Consider the following 23,873-nt stretch of genomic DNA (forward strand, 5'->3'; position numbering starts at 1 on the left):
GACCAGAAATTGTTATTAATGTATGTGTGACCACTTCGTCTAAAAAAGAAACTTATGGGTGACAAACGTGCTTGTTTTTTTATTATACAATTACGCTTAGATGTAGGAAATAATACCCCATTCTACTAATTTACAGGTAGATATATGAAATATGTATTTCTTAATTCTGAAAGTTATTGTTTTGAGCAAAAAAAAACTATATTCCCTTTCATGTATAACATAACTTTAAGCTCAACTCACATTCCTTGACTATTGAAATACTTTACTAGAGCTATCGCAAATGTGATTCATGCTTTCATCTGGAATTAGTTCATATATAGAGCAAGACAACACAGGACCATAATCCAGGAAACTAAAGAGCAATTTGAAAAATCCTTTATGCACAACTAAATATCAATATTGAACATTCCTGAAAGTTTGAATAAATTATATGAAATAATGAATGAGTAATGCAGGTCACAAATATTTCCCTATATATCATATACAGTGCCAGCTTTATTGCAAAAACGGCGTTCCATAAATTCGATAAGCCAATCGCATATCGGTAAAAAGTCACGTGAAATCATCCAGTCCCCATGTGCTACACTACTTGTTGCATTCCAATATACCTGCTCCAGGCCGCAGGTAATGAGTTCGACAAACACGAGTTCATACTTTTGAGCGAGCGAAACTATCAATAGTCCATCACTCAAAACAACTATTTGCGCCATAGATGAACAACCTTATTGTGCTGTGAGCGATGGTAATGACAGTGGATTCATCACGATGGCTTTAAAGCATACCTTCACCGTCGGGTGGACCAAGACATAACGTTACTATAAACGTCATCTAAAATTGTGAAGTGGACTCTGTTAATTAAATTCTAATTTGTACTATGATAAAGTAATGCAAATATTAAAGCGTATGTCCCAATACCCTGTCGAGTGTAACCGGCTGCGTAATTTTCAGTACGAAGTATACTTTGACCTTAACCTTTGACCTAATGACGCTGAAAAATAGCAGTCGTCTACAGACTGCCATGCTACGAAGTTGATGGCAATAGGCCAGAGCGGTATCCACCAAAAAGGTCCAGTCATTTTAGTCTCGGTGTCGCTGTGACAATGACCTTTGGCCCTAAAAACGGATCATCTACTGACTAAAAACAATTTGATCCCAAAACAGGAGGGATAAGCTCTACCATAATAGTCTTCCAGTGAAGTTTGATAGTTCTCAGCCAAGAATTTATCATTATTGACCATCAACTGTTTTCAATCTCGGTTTCACACAGACCTTAACCTTTAACCATTTACTGACCATAGACAATAGTACTGCGTGTAAATAGTTTGATGGTCATAGGAAACTACTTTTAATCTCGAGGTCAGTGATCTTCAACTGTTACCTACTGATCCCCATTACAATCTTCGATCAAATGAAATCTAAAACAACAGGGGTAATCTACTGATGACTAAAAACCATGGGCCAAAGCTTTCTCCAAGAAGTGGAAACCATTTAGATTCCAGTCACTGTGATCAAACACTTAAGACACTGACCCAAACACAATACGAGTCATCTCCCGCCCACATGCGATCGTTCTACGAAATTTGAAAACCCAGGAAAGGTTTCCGATATTGACCGGGAACAGTTTTCTGTTACAAGGTCACTGTGACCCCACCTTCGACATACTGATCCCAAAAGGCAAAATCTGTGAAACATAGGCAATACTTCTCGAGACCAATGTAACCTGGACTTTTGACCTACTGATCCTAAAGACGTAAGACAATCATCTAATGAAGTCCGACAACTCTATGCTAAAGCGTTCTGCATTTATCTAGCAGAAACCGTTTTTCGACTGTAGGTCTCTGTGACTTCTACCTTTGACCTACTTACCCCCAAAATAATAGAGATCATCTACTGACCTCAGGCAATCACCTTTTTAAGTTTTTTTTAAGACAGCTGTAGGGCAATCTCTTTAGTAAGTGGACAGAAACATTTATTAGTCCCCGATGACTCTGCGATCTTGACCTTTTAATCTATTGACCTTTAAAACAATAAGGGTCATGTGCCGACCAAAGGCAATCATCCTGTAAAGTTTGGAAATCCTTAGACCTAACAATCTTCAGTTACTGACAGACAGACCAGCCAACGAACAATGAGCAAAGCAATATACCGTGCTTTTTTTGATGGGGGATTTTTACTGTAAGCTAAAGCCTTCTGCAGTTATTTATCAAACACTTAACAAGTTGTCTCCTGAATAATCAATGGACTGACCAACCTGCATAAAACAATACAATTCTCTTCTTTTGAGAGTGGCACACAAAACACTTCAAATATCTGGGAGACTGACAACTTTCCTTTCATAATAATAATACTTTGTCTGGCTTTAAACAATATGGCAGTATACAATATACTGGTATGCTGCAGCATGGGGAAGCTAAACAGACAAAAAAAAGAAAACATCAAACAGAAACCTCAATCGTTTCACTGTTTATGGTAATCATAACATACATATTTAACAAACTGGAGTTCAAATACTGCATACAAAAAGAACAAATATATGCTCAATACCATCAAAACTTATTAATAATCAACATCAAACTCTCTTATCATCACAGTACATAATTGTGTTGACTTTACTTTTACCTGCTCCCAAAAATTTGCCATCTTCCATCAGAAAATAGCTGGAACCTCCTTCATTAACAAAGAATAACTTTTTGATTCATCGATTCTATGTGTTCCAAAAACCAACCCATTCATTCTTCCTGAAAACCTCAAAATATATTTGTATCGAGGATATTACTGATCAAGTTTTTTTTATCAAAAAATAATTTTTCATGCCCGAGTAAAACGACTTTACAATGATGCTATAGACTAAAGTTGATGAAGATCCATCAAGTGCTTCAAGAGAAGTAATCATTTAAAAGGTGTTCTATTTTTAGCTCTGGTGGCCCATAAATGGGGCAAAGATAAATTCTTTACAAAACTTGATAGATGCTACTGACCAAGTTGGGTGTAATTTTGACCAATGTTTCTGAGAAGATGTTGAAGGGTAAAAGTTTATGCAGGATGATGGATGCCAAATCATTCAATTATACCACTTGAAAATGTTCATGTGAGCTCAAAAAAGGAGTCGAAATATAAGCTGTGTGAAAAAATGGATGTCAACAATAACTGAATGCTGTTCCAATACACCTACATAATGGACTCAGTTGGAATTACTTAGAATATAAAAATGGTTCTTCTATCCATCTTTAGAGTTACTTGAACTAATAATAAAATAATACCTTTCATCAAGTATTCAAAAAAACAGAAACAATGTAGAAAAACTTGTTATAAAATTGTTAAATGAAGTACGATTGGAACAACTGAAGACAGATGTCAAGTAAAAGTAGATAAACCCAAAAAGAATGTAAGCACATGCCAATTAGCATAATATGCACGTAATATGATAAGGGCTGGGCCGATTTCAAAATTTTGAAACCAGTTAATCATCTGTTTGAAATCAAATCAAACCAGTTAATCGGCCGCCATATTAAAAATGCTGTTTCATTTCCTGACGACCATATCAAGGTACTTCCGGCAGCTGACTTCATTAGTAACTTACCGACTTTATCGTTTGCAAGCAGTACGACAATTGATAAGTCATATTTTGGTGTATTTTATTTCAAATATATCACGACATGCAAATCCAAGATTATTGATTATGTTCAAGTTGATGTGTTTTAGCGGAAATATACTGTGGATCTATGTGCTGGTCAAAGAAATGTTTAAAGATAAAGTACGACTCGTGATGTTTATTTTTTGAGAGCGATTAGCAGTTTTGCAAAATTGAAACCGGTTTTACCTAGTAATCGAATCGAATCCGATTAACCGAGTAATCATCTCTGTCCTAAATATGATACATTAAAATCTGTAATGAGATCATCTGGAAGCATAGAACACAACTAAGCAAAATAATTGCGGCCTGTTTATGGCTGGAAGACTTTTAGTGGTCATGGCTCTCTACTTATATTTTCTGATTTTTTTTTCACACCTGCAACTCAAAAATTAGCTCAGTATCGGAGTTAAGGGTGCAAAACTATATAAAACTTCTCAAGTGCATTCGTCATCACCTGACTAGCAATTTTAAGAGTGGAATCAAGTTTAATCTGTAGAAACTTACTATACGCCAACCAAAATTCAACACAAAACAATCATGGTGGGTGAAAACACAAGAACATAAAAACTTGATATGTTGGTCCTCATGACACTCATTCTCATCAAATGGTTTATATTAGGTCAACATCTGCATGTATGGCAAAGAAAATGTGGATATCTCATCTAACAGAGACAGACAGACAGACAGACATCACTGTAACATAACTCTTGTGAAGAGATGTAAAACCACAACAATCCAACACTTCAAACTAGCCTAGCATATCTCAGTATAGATATTAATTTCAATTATTAGCCTTAGAACAGTCAAAACACCCAAGACAATTAATTATTTCAACAATTGCTTGTTAGTAGAATTAATATAATTTAACATGATTTAGCATAAATTATATAACAAGAAGAAACACTGGTCAAAACAGCTAACAATCTGGATTTTGGACAATAAAATAACTGGTATTTTGAACTTAACACCCATGATTATCAATTTTTCAAGATTTTCTTTCATCAAAACTTGTTTTTCAGCCCTAAGGTCACTGCGACAGTGCCCTTTGATGTTGTGAACCCCCAACACAATGCCGATCATCTTCTGTTCACTTTCACTTATCAATCTTTAACCAAATGGTCATCTGACAACCAGAAATAAGCAAAACAATATACCACCTCTTCTTTGAAGGCGGGATGTGTGTCATAAATATAGGTCAAATATCAACCAAAATTGTGGAATGCACAGCTAGGTAAGGCTGGTACCTTGCACAGCTAAGTAAGGCTGGTACCTATCAATCTGAATTTGATGGGAACAAGATGAAAGAGGAGAAGCCATCCAGAGAAGCAGGCACACACAGCAGGTTTTTTATCCACTACTTCATTATAACTTTACCAGATCCTCACCAAAAATCATAATGATATGTGTGACAGTATGTTTATTATTCACACAGAAAACAACTACAAACATAACAAACTTCAATGAATTCAAAAACAATGGCTCCTTGAGCATACTTTCCGGACCAAAGGGTGTAAAACTGTGACATTGTTCATTGCAGAGCTGGAGCGGTCTTCTGCGCATGTCTGGAAGTGATTATCAATAGGAGCGCATGACAAAATTATGCAATTTATTGCATGACCATGTCAGCACGCATTTAGTGTGTAATATGTATAATATACTGACTAAAGGTTAGGGTTAGTATTACTATGGTTATAAAATATATATATTTATGATACTTTTCGTTCAAAATTGTTTGAATCCGGTATTTACCGGAGTCTGTAATTCATACAGACGCTCCAGGTCTGCATTGAGTCACACTCCCAATTTTTAGAAACCAGTCTTAATAAACAGAGTTTGGAGACCAGTCTTAAAAGTCAGCATCTGACTGGTTGGTTGGGAGCTCCATAAATGACAACATGCAACTCTGTAACTGGTCTACAAATTCCCTATTAAAGATTTCTAGCCATTCCTAGTTTGCAAACAAGTCTATGGCAACTTTCAATGTGATAATGAACACTTCTGTTCACTGTCTGTCACAATACTTTTCAAGTTCTTTCATGACTTCCTGTTTGATCACTGTTTTCTTTTGATGATACACTACTTTGTGATACACTATCATTATTTTTGTCATTTTCTACAATATTTTGATCTTCATACTTTGATATCTGTGGGCTGTCTGGTTCTTCCCATTGTGATTCATCTGATATCGTTCCTGCATTTACAAACTCCCACGATGAGTAGGTCTTATGGTCCTAAAAAACATGAAACTGTGTGTTTTATGTGATCTCCAAAGCATCAAGCAAATTTTCCAAGACATAACATTGAAGTGAAATTCTCACCAGTAACTATGTAAATGGTTATGAAACAAGAGCACCACCTTGCGAATGCCGATGCTCATCTGATTTTTTTTGTGTAATAGAAAAATTGTCCTACCCATGATTTTCTGAGTCCAAAAAGGGCCATAATTCTTGCAAAAAGCAGGATGGAGTTACGTTTCTTGATGTACAGAGTCAGCTTATGATGGTGAACAACTGTTGCAAGTTTCAAAGCAATAGCTTTGAATAGTTTAGGAGAAAAGCTGACCTAAACATAAAACTTAACCAATAAATCTGATATTTTATAAGTCCAAAAGGGGCCATAATTCTTGCAAAAAGCAGGACAGAGTTATGTTTCTTGCTGTACAGGGTCAGCTTATGATGGTGAACAAGTGCTGCCAGTTTTAAAGCAATAGCTTTGATAATTTATGAGAAAAGCTTACCTAAACATAAAACTGAACGAAGAAATCTGATTTTCTAAGTCCAAAAGGGGCAATAATTCTTGAAAAAAGCAGGATGAAGTTACGTTGCTTGATGTACAGGGTCAACTTATGATGGTGAACAAGTGTTGCAAGTTTCAAAGCAATAGCTTTGATAATTTAGGAGAAAAGTTGACCTAAACATAAAACTTAACCAAGAAATCTGATATTTTCTAAGTCCAAAAGGGGCCATAATTCTTGCAAAAAGCAGGATGGAGTTGTGTTCCTTGCTGTACAGGGTCAGTTATTGATGGTGAACAAGTGTTCCAAGATAAAGCAATACCTTTGATAGTTTGGGAGAAAAGCTGACCTAAATATAAAACTTAACCAGGCAACGCAACGCTGCGCAGACAATCAAGTGATGACAATAAATCATCATTTTTTTTCAAAAAATTAGATGAGCTAAAAACTATAGTTTCAACAGGGAAAAAGACTAATTGTCACAATTCAGAACAATTTCATTATTTTAAAGCATCATCACTTAAAAGTAATATTTCTGACAAAATCTACTGTGGGGTAATTTCTTACATAATTTTTCATTTTGTGTTTAGGCAGCCTACTGTATCTGGCCTCAAAGGCACTCCCTTTAAAGTACAGTGCATACTTTTGATCCTAAGAAACAAAATGAGCCGCACCATAAGAAAACCAACATTGTAATGCATTTGCGACCAGCATGGATCCAGACCAGCCTGCGTATCTGCGCAGTCTGGTCAGGATCCATGCTGTTCGCTTTTAAAGCCTATTGTAGCTAGAGAAACTGTTAGCAAACAGCATGGATCCTGACCAGACTGCACGGATGCGCAGGCTGGTCTGGATCTGTGCTGGTCGTAAATGCACTAGGTTGGTTTTCTCATGGTGCGGCTCAAATCATGAAATCACTTACCTTAACAGATATTTTACAATGAGACAATTCAGATCGAAGGTTATCACAGCTTGTCAACAGCGGAGAGAAGAAATCACTCTCCAGTTTCTTTCTCTCTTTCTTTGGAAGTGATTCTGAAAAGATAATGCAAGTAAATCATAGCAAAAAGCAAAGATTCGGAAAACACAAAGCTCAAACCTTTAAACTCGCTCTACTATTATTTACATAAGAAAATGGGGAAGGGGTGGGGTGGTGGCATAGCTGTCTTTGTATATGGCAATGGAGTCTCCATAGACATTATTCTTACTGTCAAACTTGTAACTTGTTTGATCTTTCTTTTTTGACAAATAATGCAGGGGCAATGTGCAATGATTAAATTTGAACGCAGACTTGAATTATTGTTTTTATTAAAATTCCTTTGATCTCTAAAGACCTTATGTGTTATAGCAGATGTGTACCTTCCTCACACATGTTGTTCTAATTTTATGCTTTTCAGTGATATACTGTTTTATTTACTTTATTTTGTTTGGTTATTTCATCACGAGCGGGCACCTGGGTAGAACCACCGACCTTCCGTAAGCCAGCTGGATGACTTCCTCACATGAAGAGTTCAACGCCCCGAGTGAGGCTTGAACCCACCTCGGTGCGGGGCAAGTGATTTGAAGTCAGCGACCTTAACCACTCGGCCACGGAGGCTCCCAGTGATATACTGGAAAGTATCTGTGAGATATAATCCATATCAGTCACTCTGTGAGTGATCTACTTGTACATTGTATATTGATTTCCAATATACTGAAACTGTACTCACACTTTGTTCTTTACTGTACATTTCTCTATTCAAATAACATTTCTTAAAAAGAATTTCACAACGCTTTGCTGCAAATTATAAAATAAAACAGAACTTTGTTGTGTGCGACTTTGTAACATCAAAAGATGTCCAGTATTTTCATATACGCATCTCTGTTTTCCATACTGGGATAAAGTGTGTTACAATTAATTTATGAAAATATTAAAACTGACTCACTTCTCAGTGAGATATATTACATATTCATGAAAACAGAGGAATATATCCTCTACTTATTGTATAAGTAAAGTGAAGTACCTGTTCCTGGGAGGGACTGTTTGATTGCAAAATTTCTCACATTCCACCTGAACTTGACTGTATTGTCCAGTACCTCTTTTAACTTCATATTGTCGGGGTCTTGGGACATCTGTAAAACAGTAAAGTTGTAGTTTTGGAAATCAAGTCAGAATCTCCCAAGGCAGTATTCAGATTCTATATATAGTGAAGCTAAAAAGGTTTGTTTGTTTTGAGTGGTGTGTGTGTGTGTGTGCGTGCGTGCGTGCGTGCGTGTGTGTGTGTGTGTGTGCGTGGGAGGGTGGGGTGGGGGGTTTAAGAGTAAATACCCAAAAGCCAAATGCATAACTTTACTTGCTGAACATTCCTATCAAAATTTAAAGTTAATGACTTCAGGTCATACCCTTTTTGAGGTTTGTGTTTTTCTCCCATTAATGCATGTTTTTGAATAATTCATGGGCACTAACTCTGGTTCTTTAGAGTGTAATCTAAAATCCCCAGATGCACAATTTCTTATGCTGAGTTATATTCCTACATGCTTTCACGATTCTAGGTAAAATTCTTTTTGGGATGTATGTGACACAAACTTTTAGGCCCTTAAGCATATTTTCAGAATTCTGGTCTGTCTGACAGAAATCTCAAGCAATACCCCAATGCATAGCTTTGCATGCTGAAAAACAATCCATGTCTTATGACTCTAGGGGAAAATATTTTTTTGACAGACGTGTAACACAAGCATTTTGACCCTTATGTACATTTCTGGCTGTATAAAGGGCCATAACTCTGACCTATCTAAGTGAAATCTTAAACAAAACCCTAGGTGCACAGCTTCAAATGCTGAATAATATTCTGACATGGTTTCAAGACTCTAGGTCAAATACTTTTTGAGAGACATGCAACACATTAACAGTTTGGCCCTTAATGTGTATTTCTGACCGAGTCATGGGTCATAACTCTGGTCTTAAAATCCCAAATAAAATCCGAGATGCACAATTTCAAATCCTAAATAACAATCCTAAGATGTTTCATGACCTTTTTTTGAGATATGCATGGCAAAAATTTAAACAGACAGGTAAGCATCAGACAGCAATACAGTCATACAGACAAAGGCATATCGAAGTGCCCAACCACTCTACCCATCAAAAACTTTTGAGGCACAAAAAAATACAAAGCTTTAAGGATTTGGGTGAATAAATTCCAGTAAGTGTCATAGACCGCCTTAAACTGTGTATATTCTGACTTTCTGTGCTAAAGCATATTTTGATGTGTCATTCAAATTCTTCAATGTTCAAGAGTAGTTCCACAAGAACGAAAAACATATTTGACGTTTTTCACTATTATATTTCAATACTTTACAGAAAAATGTAATAGATGGTTTAACTTTGATTCAATCCAAAACAAATAACTGAATACTTGTTCAAATGCCAAACAGTTATTCAATTAAATCCCCTACTAAGGTCTAAACATTTTAGATATCTAAAGCTGCTAGAGTTACAGATCTTGCTAGAGAATGTTTTACCTTCCAGCCTTTCTTATGGAAGCCAAGTTTCTTACACAACCTTTTGACATAGACCTGCACAGCTGCTACCACACCAGGACTTCTACATTCACCATCAGTCTGTAAACATACAACTCTATAATTAATCTATACACAATCAATAAACTACCAAGGAGTTTTATCATAATTTTACTTACTGTATTTCATCACTACAAAATGTGATTTCAATCAAATAGAATAAATTTGGGATTATATTTGTTTGCTGAGATCCGATTTTTATAGACTGGAGCAACCTTAAAATTCACGAAAATTAGTCCCCAAAATATTTCTTTGAACCTTTTTTTTAATAGCAAAAAATCATAGCCTACCTTTACATATGGAAGTAATGAACATTATGTGTCATTTGGTTTCGTGTTAGAACAACACAGAGCATACTGTGACATTCCCTCTTTCAATGTTTGCATTGCTGTGATCATCTGAAGCACAGACTGGCACCCAAGTTAGCTGGATGGCTTTTTTACCTCTCACAAGGAGGGTACATACAGAGTAAGGGGGGTGGGGGGGGGGGGGGGGGGAGAAAGAAGAGATTTAGTAATACAAGTAAGAAAACACTTAACTACAGCAGCCTATGTTAAATACAAGCATATTTTACCTGACTAAAGCCTACTGTCATATTTGATATTAAGTCAAAGAGGGCTGTCATAGCTTCAGGTGTGTTGAAATCATCTTTTAGGTGTGTCCTCACTCTTTCCTCAGTCTCTGCCAGCCTGCAGCATAAAGAATGTAAATTGTAAGTGGAGGGAATAGACTGAGAGGGCTTATACACTTCCTTAACTTCTTCCACTGTTGTGTATCCTTTAGACAAAGCTTCTTGTTACAGTAGACTAAGCCTATCCAGCAATGACCTAGTTACCAGCCAGCTTCTTGGAATAAGGTATAATTGGTTTTAATAGCTCTTAAAATAGTATCACTCAAAAATTCTACAGAGGCTAAGATAACTTGCCGCAACTTTACAACCTTGAAACACTCAACTTTATTCAAACCTAGTTATTAATCTATGTTACATTTCAAATGAAAAATAATCCTTGCCTCAGCTTTTCCCTACATTTGCAAAAAATTTTCTATGACTTAAAAGAGGCACACATCTAGATGTGCATCAAATTTATCAAAGCAGCATCAATAAAATATCACAAAGCAATATTCAGTTGCGTTAAGTTATTAATATTAAATATTTATAGCAGCATATCTTACGTCAATTTTTCTACTGCTAACTAATGCATTAGATAAGGGTTTTTCACATGTAGTGCTGAAACTCTGTAAATCAATATGTTTACATTTTGATTCACAATTTCTAAAGATTGTATGAATTTTCTAAATTCAGAAAAAAAACTGACAGGACTTTTGATGTGTGCCTCTTTCTTTAAACTGATATACTAACTTCTGCATTGTTTCTGCCTCTGGTATATTGCCCCCTGGTGACTGTCCTTTTATGTAAGCATTACATAACTGTAGAAAATTGCCAATCTTGTTGTCCAGTTGTATTGCTTTTTCCATCTTCAAATCAGTAAATTCTATATCTGTAATAAATGAACATTTTTAAATCTGATGTAAAAGTTACAGCAAGGGCACTGCAGATGCTCATCTGATTTTTTTGTCTGTATAAAATTTTCTAAGTCCAAAAGGGGCCATAATTCTTGCAAAAAGCTGGATGGAGTTATGTTTCTTGCTGTACAAGTTCAGCTTTTGATGGTGAACAAGTGTTGCAAGTTTTAAAGCAATAGCTTTGATAGTTTAGGAGAAAAGCTGACCTAACACAAAACTTAACTAAGAAATCTGATTTTCTATGTCTGAAAGGGGCCATAATTCTTGCAAAAAGCAGGATGGAGTTATGTTTCTTGCTGTACAGAGTCAGCTTGTGATTGTGAATAAGTGTTGCAAGTTTTAAAGCAATAGCATTCATAGTTTAGTAGAAAAGCTGATCAAAACATAAAACTTAACCAGACAACGCCAACGCCGACTCCGATCAAGTGATGACAATACATGTAACTCATTTTTTTTTTCCCCAAAAAATCAGATGACCTAAAAAACTGGAGACATTAAATAATCAACATAGAGGACTAGCTTCTATAGACGCAATATGTTTTCCAGACAGAAACTCCTCAAAAACATTTTAAACTTTCAACATTCTCCAAGATGAATTTTTATACCTTGATTTAAGATATTTTTGCAGTTATCATACTGAACCTATTGACCTACATTTATTTGACACCGATTTAAGTCACAATGACACTGTGACCCCATAAAAACAATAGAGGTTTTCTGACCATAAGCAATCATCCTTTGAAGTTTGAAGGTAATAGACCAAAGTGTTCTTATTGGTCAGAAACCAGTTTCAGTCTCAAGGCTATCATGACTTTTACATTTAATCTGCTGACATACAAAACAATAGATGATCGCAGGCAATCATCCCAACTGTAGGTGCATGCATTCTCCAGTTACTGACTGGAGGCCATTTTGGTGCAAAGCTTTGATTTTGACCTATCAAACCACAAAATGTGGTCATCTACTGACCGCAGGCACTCATCCTATGAAATCTGATGAAAAAAGACCCAAACACTTTTCAGTTACTGAATGATATTAAAGTTCTGTCTTCTGTCTTCTATCTCAAGATCCTTGCAACCTTGACCTTTGACCCTGCTGACCCCAAAAACCATAGTGGTCATATACTTCAGGCAATCATACTATGAATTTGACTGCTGTTGGCATATACATTCTCTAGTTAGCGATGTGAACCCAAATAGTTTACCAGACCTGACAAACAAACCGACTAAAGACAAGAGAAAATCCTAAAGGGATGTAGTAATTAAGGTAGTGAAAAACCGAAAGTGATGGCGTAACATCATTTATCTGGAAAACGTAGAATAAAGCCTGGGTTTGGCGTACGGAAATGAAAATCAGTTTATAGATAAAATCGAAACCTGTGCGTAAATTTATTACAATGGCACTTTTGCTATATTTCTAAAGTCAAAATATGATATTAAAACATATGGTACGTTAAAATATTTAAAATAATGTCTTAAAATCAACGTGAAATGTCCGGTTCTCTTTAATCATGGTCAAATATCTCAAAAATAAGCACACGGACCTATACATTTTATTTCACCAAATAATAGGCTGTGTGTTTATTTACAACTGTGAGAAGTTTCATCAAAATCTACATTGTACAAAAAAATCTATTCGCAAAAATGTTATGAAAGTTATGATTTTCCCATAGACTCCCATTATGAAATATTGCGTGAGGTCCAAATTTTTCAAATCAGTCTAGCAAAAAATCAAGCACACGACCCTATCTTTTTTATTTGCTGTATTTTCAAGGTATATTCTGAAGTTTTGAAAAATTGGAGTTTAATCAAATTCTACATTGTAGAAAAAGTTTCGATCCAAACGTGCAGAACTACCTTAAGAAAACATACTTACTATTTCTGTAATGTGTGAGCATACAGAACATTCTGAACTGATTGGCCGAGTACTTCTCCAGTAGTTCTGATGTTGCAATAACATTGTTCAAAGACTTGGACATTTTATCCGGATCATACTGCAGGTGAAGATGACCTACAACCAAACACTTCAATGTTTAATTATGATGATAGTAACACCATTATGTTAATCCTTACCATGCTAAATTTCTTTAATGAACTTGTCCGTCTTTCAATTTGGACAATACTATTAACAGTTAAAAGGGGTGTTTACCAAAAAGATACTGACTGAATAGCGAACAGTGCAGATCATGATCAGACTGCATGGATGTGCAGGCTGATCATGATCTACACTGGTCGCAAAGGCAGAATCAATCATGTCCAACAAGATAAGTGTTACATTGACTGTCATTTATTGGATATAAATTTAAACTTAAATTCATGCTTTTACCATGTGACTTTGCCCTGCTTTGTTTCGTTCTATTTATTCACTATATATTGAACTAAAAGTGCAACATTGTGAAAAAGGTAAGTAGAAATGTTTTTTAGATATCATTTTTTTTTCTTCAAAAATGTTGCAGCCCAAACAAGCTCTAAAATGACCTATAACCCCTAAATGTGACATTGACTTCTGAGATAGGGACCTTAGTATGCATGCGGCACTGTCTCATGGAGGTGAACATTAATGCTGAATAAAACGAGCTGTCAATGATGATGACAAATGTCCCCACAGTGCCTTGACCTTTGACCTGGTGATCCCGAAGTCAGTAGGGGTCGTGTACTCAGTAAGTACTATCAGCATGCGGAGTTTGAAGGTCCTTGGTGCAGTGGTTTGCGAGTAAAGTGCCTTCATGCAAAAAGTTAACATTTGACATGGTGACCTTGACCTTTGACCTGGTGACCCCAAAGACAGTAGGGGTCATGTACTCAATAAGTACTATCAGCATGTGAAGTTTGAAGGTCCTGGGTGCAGTGGTTCGCAAGTAAAGTGCCTTCATGCAAAAAATTAACGTTAGACCTGGTGACCTTGACCTTTGACCTGGTGACCCGAAAGTCAGTAAGGGTCGTGTACTCAATAAGTACTATCAGCATGTGAAGTTTGAAGGTCCTGGGTGCAAAGGTTCGCGAGTAAAGTGCTTTCATGCAAAAAGTTAGCGTTTGACCTGGTGACCTTGACCTTTGACCTGGTGACCCAGAAGTCAGTAAGGGTCGTGTACTCAGTAAGTACTATCAGCAAGTGAAGTTTGAAGGTCCTGGGTGCAGTGGTTCGCGAGTAAAAGGCCTTCATGCAAAAAGTTAACGTTTGACCTGGTGACCTTGACCTTTGAAATGGTGACCCCAAAGTCAGTAGAGGTTGTGTACTCAATAGTACTATCAGCATGTGAAGTTTGAAGGTCCTGGGTGCAGTGGTTCGCGAGTAAAGTGCCTTCATGCAAAAAGTTAACGTTGTGACGAACGAACGAACAAACTAACAAATGGATGGACAGTTGAAAACTAATATGCCTCCCTTCGGGGGCATACAAAAGATTGCTCCATACTTACCAAATTTATGGCCCGAACAAGCTCTAAAATGACCTTTAACCCCAAAGTGTGACCTTGACTTTTGAGATAGGGACCTTGAGTATGCATGCAACACCCTGTCTCATGGAGGAGGTCATTAATGCTGAATAAAAAAAAGATTGCTCCATACTTATCAAATTTATGGCCTGAAAAAGCTCTAAAATGACCTTTAACCCCCACTTGTGACCTTGACCTTTGAGATGGTAATCTGAGGGTTTGTGAATGACACTCCAACTCATTGAGGTAAACATTCCAAAGTTATTGTCCTTGGAAAAAAGAAATTGCACTAATGCTGTAATGCAAATACACCAAACAGCCATTTGGATGACTATGTCTTCGCTCTCCGCAAGCAGCCTTGCCAAACACCTTATTAAAGATACTCCTTCTATACCTGTATGCATCCAGTAGTTTGCCCATTGTCGAACATCATGATAGGAACACGACTGGGCAAGCTCATTTTCATGGTGAGGAAACATTAAGTCCATACCTCCGGAATGGATGTCTATGCTGCTTCCAAACACACGGCTATGAAATAATCAAACATCTTCTGTAAAAAGTGCTGTCTACAGAGTTATAGGACAATTATTCTAAGATAAACGTTATATTACGAAGTCTAAGAAAAGTCAAATCTAAGGCGGCAATTGGGTAATGAATAACCATGTAATCCTCCACAAATATTAGTGTACTGAAGATTTTTTTCTACCACTTTTAATTATGGTGTGTTAGGTAATCATAGCTTCTCTTTTATCTGAAGCATTTTTATACTTAGCTGTATGGACATAACAGAATAATTCAGTAGTGGATCTGTTATGATAATCAGCAATTTTTCCCTCCCTTAACCTGCTAAATTTCTAAAACAGACTGGTCCATCTTTCAAACTGGGCAGTACCACTTGTTTATCAAAGGGGTGTTTACTGAAAATCTACTGACAGAACAGCGAACAGTGCAGACCATGATCAGCCTGCACGGACATGCAGGCTGATCCTTGGTCTGCACTGGTCGCAAAGGCAGAATCACTTGCCGCCAGCAGGCTAAAGGTTAATAAAGTGAAAACAGATATCAGAGAAAATTGTTGTGCAGACTACCAATTCAACATAATATAATAATTCATGAATTTCCAGTGTTTAGCATTGACAGTTTTACTATTTTAAACAGCTATCTCTACAATCTGCTTTATTTTACCTTGCCATTGCAGAACACTCTATATGCCAGCCAGGTCTGCCAGGGCCCCAAGGTGAAGACCAGTACGGCTCCCCAGGCTTTACAGATTTCCACAAAGCAAAATCTCGAACACTTCTTTTTACTAAAAATGCAGTAGTTTATATTAAATACTGAATATTCAAAGAGACAAAACTATCATAATATTTCTCACACTTATTGATATAAAAAAAAGAGATCATTATTCACTTTGACGTTGTGTGCACGCAATTTTTAAGATTTTGTTATCGGCTCCAGATACCCAATTTCTGGAACCCTAAAATAATACCGATACATATTTTTTTATGTTTAATATAGACTGCAATTTTGAAAATTCTGATATTAACCTTTACCCGGCTATATTTCTAAAATGGACTGGTCCATCATTCAATTTTGGCAATACCACTTATTATTCAAAAGGGCGTTCACTGCAAATTTTCTGACTGAATAGCGACTGAACAGCAAACAGTGCAGACCATGAACTTAGTCTGCACTGGTCGCAAAGGCAGAATCATTTGCTGGCAGCAGGCTCAGGGTTAAGATTTAAATCTGCAGATGTGCTTCTTTAAAAAGAACTATGGCAACTGACCTCCCGGGTCTCCTGGAGTTGCTGTATTGGCCAGACCGGGCACAAACTTGTCATAGTTACCATACTTGACTACATCAAAATAAACACTTTCTGTAATAAAAACAGGATATAAAAATATAAGTTATAAAATTCTTATATGTTATATCAATACTGGTTTGAAGTATACACTTAATGCCACTATAAAAAAAATAGAAGTACTGTGACACTGTGTTAATGACACTCAAAGTAATGCTTCATAAACTGCACATGAAATGTGCTTGTAAGGTGGACCTCATATGATTTGATATTTCCAGTTAACTGATAAATAAAATTATATTTACTTCTATTTCATATGCTTTGCTAAATTGGTTTTAGTAATAAAAGGACACATATATTTCTAAATAAGTGAAATCAAAGTTTCTTCACTTGTTTTGTGGGGATTTATGTCACACTGACAAACAATTCAAGTCTTATGACCCAAGTTGCATGTCTGGCATTATTTGAATTTCAGGCAAAGAAGGGCTTCTGGGAAGACCAATGACCTTCCACAAGCCAGCTGCATGGCTTTCTCACATTACAACCAGCTTGGCTCGAACCAAGGTGAAAGGCAAGTAAATGGAAGTCAGGGGTCTAAACTGCTTAGAAATGGTGTTCCCTTAAGTCAAAATGAAAGAGATTTAAATCATAACTCAAGAACTGTGCTTACTGTCTTCAGCTACGTATGCATGTCCTTTGTTTAGTATAGTCTGTATGAAGTCTATAATCTCCTGGACATAATCTGTAACCCTAGACGTGGCTGTTGGTTGCATGATGTTCAGCGCTAACATTTCTTGAAAGAATTCCCGCTCATAGTGAGATGTTATAGCCGTGAACTCCTGCTCAAGCTGTAATGTAACAATATTATGTGCATCAATACATCAATGGACACTAAATGTAAATTTGTAGCCATCATAAAAGTTAATTTTAAACTAAAATATTCTTTTTCATGATGAAAATCCATATCAAGTGACTACTTAAAATGCACTGAGCCAAACCAGTGTACTTAGTACTGATACGATTGGCTAAAACTTAAACTGTAATCTAATTTTCGAGTTACAAATTATCAAAGTTTGTGGGGGAATAATTTTTTCTGCATTTCATGTTTGTGCCAATCCATTAATTAAATACCAATAAAGAAAAGTTTGTTCTGCTTTTTTATGTTTAAACTCCGAAAACAACAAATTTAAGCCAGAGCAAAGTAGTTTTTAAATGAGGTTAAAAGCACAAAATTTTACGTCAAAGAGATTATACGATTTTTCAGTATTTGCAACTTGACTTAACAATATTCTTCTTTTCAATGTATCAATATTCTAGACATGGTAAATTGCCAATGTAATGTACTTACCAAGTTTGCTTTTGTGATTATCTTGTCATCAATGTCAGTAATTCCCATAAGATAGATCACATTGATGTCAAAGAAATTTGTCAGAATTCTCCGGACGATGTCGTATCTAACATAGTTACTGGCATGTCCTATGTGTGAAGCATCATAAACTGTGGGACCACACACATACCTAAAATCACAAGAATTTGTAACAGAGTTATCTACATCCCCCGCCTAAGGTCGTTTTTCAGAAAACATATTGCAAAAAGCATGCCAATACAACATCTTCTAAGTAATAGAGCAACATACTAACAATGTATATAAACTACCGGTATATGTCATATAATTCATGAAGACATTATGAAGTTTGAAAATGTCTGTAAATCTATAATTGGTAAATGCTTTCAAATGCTAATATCTGTATTTTAAAGATTTTTTTTTAATTGGTAAGGTAAAATAAATAAAAAATATAATGACAGAAATATTTTATCAGGGAGGTAATTAATAAACAAATAAAATGCATGTCACTTGCATTGTACCAACAAGCAAATTTGATGAATTGGTATCGCCCGCGGAATGGGTTTGTGGTGAGGAATGGCAAAGAAATATATCAGGCAAAAAGTTTTTAAAAGGATGTTACTAAAAAGCAAAATATTTCATTAGTCAGGATCAATTTAACAGAAAACGATTTTAAGTGTACATAATAAATGTATGTTAAGTTGATCCTGACTAATGAAATTATTTTGAATGGAATATGTTAACTGTAATAGGCTTAGCTTTTAGAATTTATTTGAAATGTGAGCTTGAAGTATAACAAGAACGAAATATTGTATTCGAGTAGTTTAATAAGTGAAGAACATAACATTTACATTGCACATCACTTTGTGTACTGCAAGACATTTTACTTGTCCAAGCAGTGCATAGTTGAGTGGTCTTTGTATGGAACTGGCTGACACAATGTATGTAGATCTGTAATCGAGGAGATGGGCAAATCCAGAGTATCACCAAGGATATGAGTTGGTGATTTTGTATGTTGCTATTTAACATGTACATTTGAACTTAAAAGAACAGATGTCCTTTTAAAGAGAGCACAATCTGGAAAGTGGGGAGGGTACAATATTGCATGTTGATAAATTGTCATGGAAGGTTTGTTTAAAAAAAAGAAAGAAAAAAATGAAAAAAAAAATGTGTGACCAAGGCCAATATGTTGATTTTTAAATAATTACTTTAAAGGGCAATAACTCTGAAGTTACTTAAGCGATCCTGACGAAATTATGTGTTGATCTAAATTCAATTTAAGTTTCATAGTTCTAGGTCAAATATGTCACAAGTTATGAAGCAGAAATTGCCATATTTATAGTACCCCATATAGTTAACACTAGAAACTACTATGGGCCATAACTCTGGGGTTACTTCAATACTTGGGCAATCTGACTGAAACTTGACGGGCCCCATTTCCCTATAGTAATGAATATGAAGTTTTATTTAAATATTTCAAACCACTTACTAGATATGGCTCCGGACAGACGGACAACGCCAAAACTGTATCCCTCCGCCTTTGACATGGGATAACAAAACTTGTTTTTAAATTACACTGTTGGTCAATGCAGAGCTGTACTACATAACAACCTACAGTAAAAGTTTAGTGCTGTTTCTTTTTGTTGGAGTGAAAATACAACACACAGTTTGATTTAGGTTGTAAATTTTCAACATGACTTAATTCTATTACAACTAATTTGACGCGATCCTAGGAAATATTGATTTATTTCCTTATGGGCAATATCTCCACTCGCGTCAGAGAGGAAATTTCCGATGAAATTTTCATCGCTACCGACACTTTGGATCATGCCAGGAATTTAGTAAGAAACTTGAAACTTAAGTTGAAACTTGACACTTATAATGCTGATAGAAAGTGTCTGAGAAAATAAACCAAAGTGTTGGACTTGCATTTGAACAAAATTGGACAGAAAACTTGTTAAGCAGTTGGAAACTGGTTGTGCACAAATATATCAATTAAAAAATGAAATAAGCCATGCTATGAGAGGCAACCAGCATGGATCCAGATCCATAGACCATGCTGGTCGCAAATGCACTATGTTGGTTTTCTCATGGCGCGGCTCAAATGTTACATTATACTGACCAAGAGAGTGTATTTCCTTTTGGAAGAATCAGTTCATCCTTTCGCTTTGTTAACGAGTTGTAAACCAAAAGTCCAGTTCTTTTCCCAACTGGCTCAATCCACTCATGTTCTGGTTTTGTGGCCACAGACATTGTCCGAACTTGATAGACATTGTTTAATATATTTAAATTGCTCAAAGTTTTTCTAAAACGATCAGATTTTCTAATCAAACATTTCAAACAATGAAAACACCGTGTTACTGTAGGATTCATAATTGTTGAAGTTTTGTTTTGGGTCAAAAGGTCACAAATGCTGCCGAGAAATTTCCATGAAACAAAAATGCGATTAGGTTTTCATTTTGTTAAGAAGTTATTCGGGATTGCAGATTTCAGGTGCTATCTTAGGAACAAAACTCGTGCAAACACCATATCTTTTATTTATCGTCTTGATTGGAGTGTCCGAAAAGTCGCCGATAGAAATTCGATTCGTACCAATGACAACACGTCCCCGAGTGACCTCGTACATTCTAGATATATTTCATATTCGGTCTATTTTCGTTTTTGCAAAATAGTTTGCATTTATAATAATCATTGATGCAGATAAGAGTAACGTAGTTGATATAATGCCTTATAAGTGTATCTATACTGGTTATCGAAGTTTGGTACGTTTATTATGGTTACGAATTAATTTAAATACGAATCCGCGTAAATGAACCCAACTGATTAAGTCTCCCTTTATACAGTAATGTAGAGTAATGGAGCAAACTAATGCGTAATGTAGCAAAATGTTGTGTATATAAGTGCGACAGTCGTAGTATAATTCGGCTGTATATATGTTGAGCGCAAATAACCAATCTGCGCTATTTACCAAACGCGCAGTGCATATAACAAATTTTTGTACGTTGGTTATATGCTGCACAGGATAAATTTACCCTGCGCGATTTACCAAACGTACAGCGCAAATAACAAATGTAACTTTAAATATCAGTAATTTGCATTTCGTGTTTGATAAATCATGCAGTTGGTCAATTTATTAATAAATATAAATGTCAAATGTTGAATATCTTGTTACTTAAATTATGTGTCATAAATTTGTTTCTACATCAGTAAATTCACAGCAGTCGGTCACCAGGTTTCAATATCTCCGATCTGATACAAGATGCAATAAAACTCAAACATGCGTGAAGGTGTGATTTCCTCTGGCTTGCATACGTCATCCTCTGGTATGTTTTAGGCTATTCTTATCATTTTCTACTTCGACCGAGCACACACTTAGCAAAATATCGTTTTTATTGTAATAAAATATATATCTTGAAATGCATGTACTTGTACCTAATTAATTTTAATTACAAGTCAATGAAGCATTCCCGAAGTTGTGATTTCATGTACTAGCACATGACATTTAATTAAGAAATAATTTATGGCAAAAGAGCGTTTTATCACTATTTATGTACGACGGGCGGTTATACGTCGGGCGTAATAATATCACGAGTGCGCAGCCCGAGTGAAATTATTTGTATGACGTATTAATGCCCGAGTGTATAAATAGTGTTAAAACATGGTTTTGCTATAAATTATTTCGATTCTAATATGCCCTTAATCTAAAACAGTAGATAAAAAAGAGAAGCTCTCTTTCATCCCGCGCAGGTTACAGATGTAACAAAATATTCATTTCATATTGGCAAAAGCTACAATTTCAGCCTGTAATAATAAAACAATGGTAAACTTAATATGGTTTATGAAAGATATTCAAGTTATCAGGATTAATTCCAGATTTTTTGTTAGCGCAGGGCACACATCTTGCGCAGATAACAAATGTAATATTTCGTTCTCGTTGTGACGAAAATCACTTTTTCTTTCAAATTATTTTCTACTCTGAAAACATTTTTAAAAAGTTACATAAATAGTATTTTTTTAGAATTGAAATATGTTTGAAATATCGGCGTCATTTCAGGATTTGCTATTAGTGCAGGACCGACATCGCGCGCAGGATACAAATGTGAAAAAATATTCATTTTGGCAAAAGCTACAATTTCAGCCTGTAATCGTAGAACAATGGTAAACTTAACATGGTTTATAAAAGATATTCAAGTTACCATGATTATTTCCAAATTTTTTATTAGCGCAGGACACACACCTTGCGCAGATAACAAATTTAATATTCCGTTCTCGTTATGACGAAAATCACTTTTCTTTCTAATTATTTTCTAGTCTGAAAACATTTTTTAAGAAGTTACATAAATAGTACCTTTTTGAATTGAAATATGTTTGAAATATCGGCGTCAGTTCAGGAATTGCTATTAGCACAGGAACAGCATCCCGCACAGACTACGGATGTAACATTATATTCAGATTTGCAAAAGCTACAATTTTAGATTGTAATCGCAAAACAAAGTTAAAGTTTACATGCTTTATATAAGATATTCAAGTTATTAGGTCATTTTCAGATTTTCTGTTAGCGCAGGACACACATCTTGCGCAGTTACAAAAAAAAGTGTAAAATTTTGTTCACATTTTGACAAAAATTACTAGTTATTCTATCGATCTTACTTTAAAACATTAAGCAAGTCGCCCTATGACCTATCATGTGTCGGTGCGACGTTAAATCCAACAAACAAAAAAAAAATAAAAAATAAAACATTAAAGGATGATATAAGTATTAAAGATCTGTAAGAATAGTCTTTTAATACTGCTTATTTTTTATTTTTTATTTATTTATTTTTTTTTAACCTAAGCCATGTCAAGAGATATGCTCACGTTGGTAAAAAGAATTGCGCTTTTTCAATATGATAAAAGCGATATGGTGAAATGTGCTAAGTGTGTGGCAATTCAATCTTTTACATACGTCTCCTTTATGTTCAATATCCGGTATAAAATGACTGTATGTGATCGAATGAAGTAAAAATACTTTAGTTATAAAAAATAGAGAGGATGATGTGTGTTATCCGAAGGAAATCACACCTTCACGCATGTTTGAGTTTTATTGCATCTTGTATCATATTTTAGATATTGAAACCTGGTGACCGACTGCTATGAATTTACTGATGTTGAAACAAATTTATGACACATATTTTTAAAACCAAGATTTACAATTTTAGTCTTAATTGTTAAACAATGTAAAGCACAGCGACCAAGTCAATTCACACCTTTACGCGTGCCTGATCACCGTCAGTTTTAAAATTAAACAATTTTATGTAGGCCTACAAGTCTAGCCCTCTTACGAGATTAAATTTTATCGGGAGATATCATCCATATGTTAAAAGCGCAGACTCATTTACCAAACGCACAAGACAGTTACCCTGCGCATATAACAAATGTAAATAAGGTTGCCCGATTTACAAATCGTTGCGCAAATAACAAATTGGTTATTTGCGCTGCGCGATTTACCAAATGCGCAGATTGGCTATATGCGCGTAACATATATAAAGCAGCATCTAAAGTATACTTATTGGGCTAGAGGACTTGTGGCATACACACGCTCGTTTTTACTGCTAGGCGCTTTGCTGTGATAGGCCTGACATATCGTGGTGATTGATTCATATAAAAAAGGAAGTGTCTAGGGGTACGGATCCGTACCTCTAGAATCTGATTCTAGAGGTACGGATCCGTACCTCTAGACAAGCCTGTTAGGGGTTTTCTAGGGGTACGGATCTCCGTTCTTCTAGAGATTAAGGGTCATTTACAGTTCAAATTTTGTTGAAAATTAAATAACAAATAAGTCTTCATCAGAATTCACCTTAAACTTG

General features: G+C 35.6%; 1 protein-coding gene across 1 annotated transcript; it reads right to left on the reverse strand.

Annotated features, from left to right (window-relative positions):
- Positions 1–2,451: 2,451 nt before the first annotated feature.
- On the reverse strand, positions 2,452–20,643 carry LOC123557483 (probable cysteine--tRNA ligase, mitochondrial). The gene is made up of 13 exons (XM_045348962.2): positions 20,150–20,643; positions 18,031–18,199; positions 17,353–17,530; positions 16,668–16,757; positions 16,064–16,184; positions 15,273–15,406; positions 13,323–13,457; positions 11,284–11,422; positions 10,498–10,612; positions 9,867–9,965; positions 8,372–8,480; positions 7,291–7,403; positions 2,452–5,865 (listed from the first exon to the last, which is right to left on the reverse strand). Exons 1-13 carry the CDS (start codon positions 20,398–20,400, stop codon positions 5,659–5,661), a joined length of 1,860 nt encoding a protein of 619 aa, XP_045204897.2. The 5' UTR covers positions 20,401–20,643; the 3' UTR covers positions 2,452–5,658.
- Between the last annotated feature and the right edge of the window lie 3,230 nt (positions 20,644–23,873).

The sequence above is a fragment of the Mercenaria mercenaria genome, chromosome 5 (genome assembly GCF_021730395.1).
Source record: "Mercenaria mercenaria strain notata chromosome 5, MADL_Memer_1, whole genome shotgun sequence".
Lineage (NCBI taxonomy): Eukaryota > Metazoa > Mollusca > Bivalvia > Venerida > Veneridae > Mercenaria > Mercenaria mercenaria.

What these genes read in the sequence shown, in the direction of transcription:
- LOC123557483 (XM_045348962.2), bottom strand. Translation starts at nt 20,400, where the DNA reads ATGAATCCTACAGTAACACGGTGTTTTCATTGTTTGAAATGTTTGATT. An exon ending in GCTCACACATTACAGAAATA is followed by an intron (nt 11,423 to 13,322) that starts GTAAGTATGTTT and finishes CATTTATTACAG; the next exon opens with ATATAGAATTTACTGATTTG. An exon ending in TGACAGTAGGCTTTAGTCAG is followed by an intron (nt 9,966 to 10,497) that starts GTAAAATATGCT and finishes GTATGTTTACAG; the next exon opens with ACTGATGGTGAATGTAGAAG.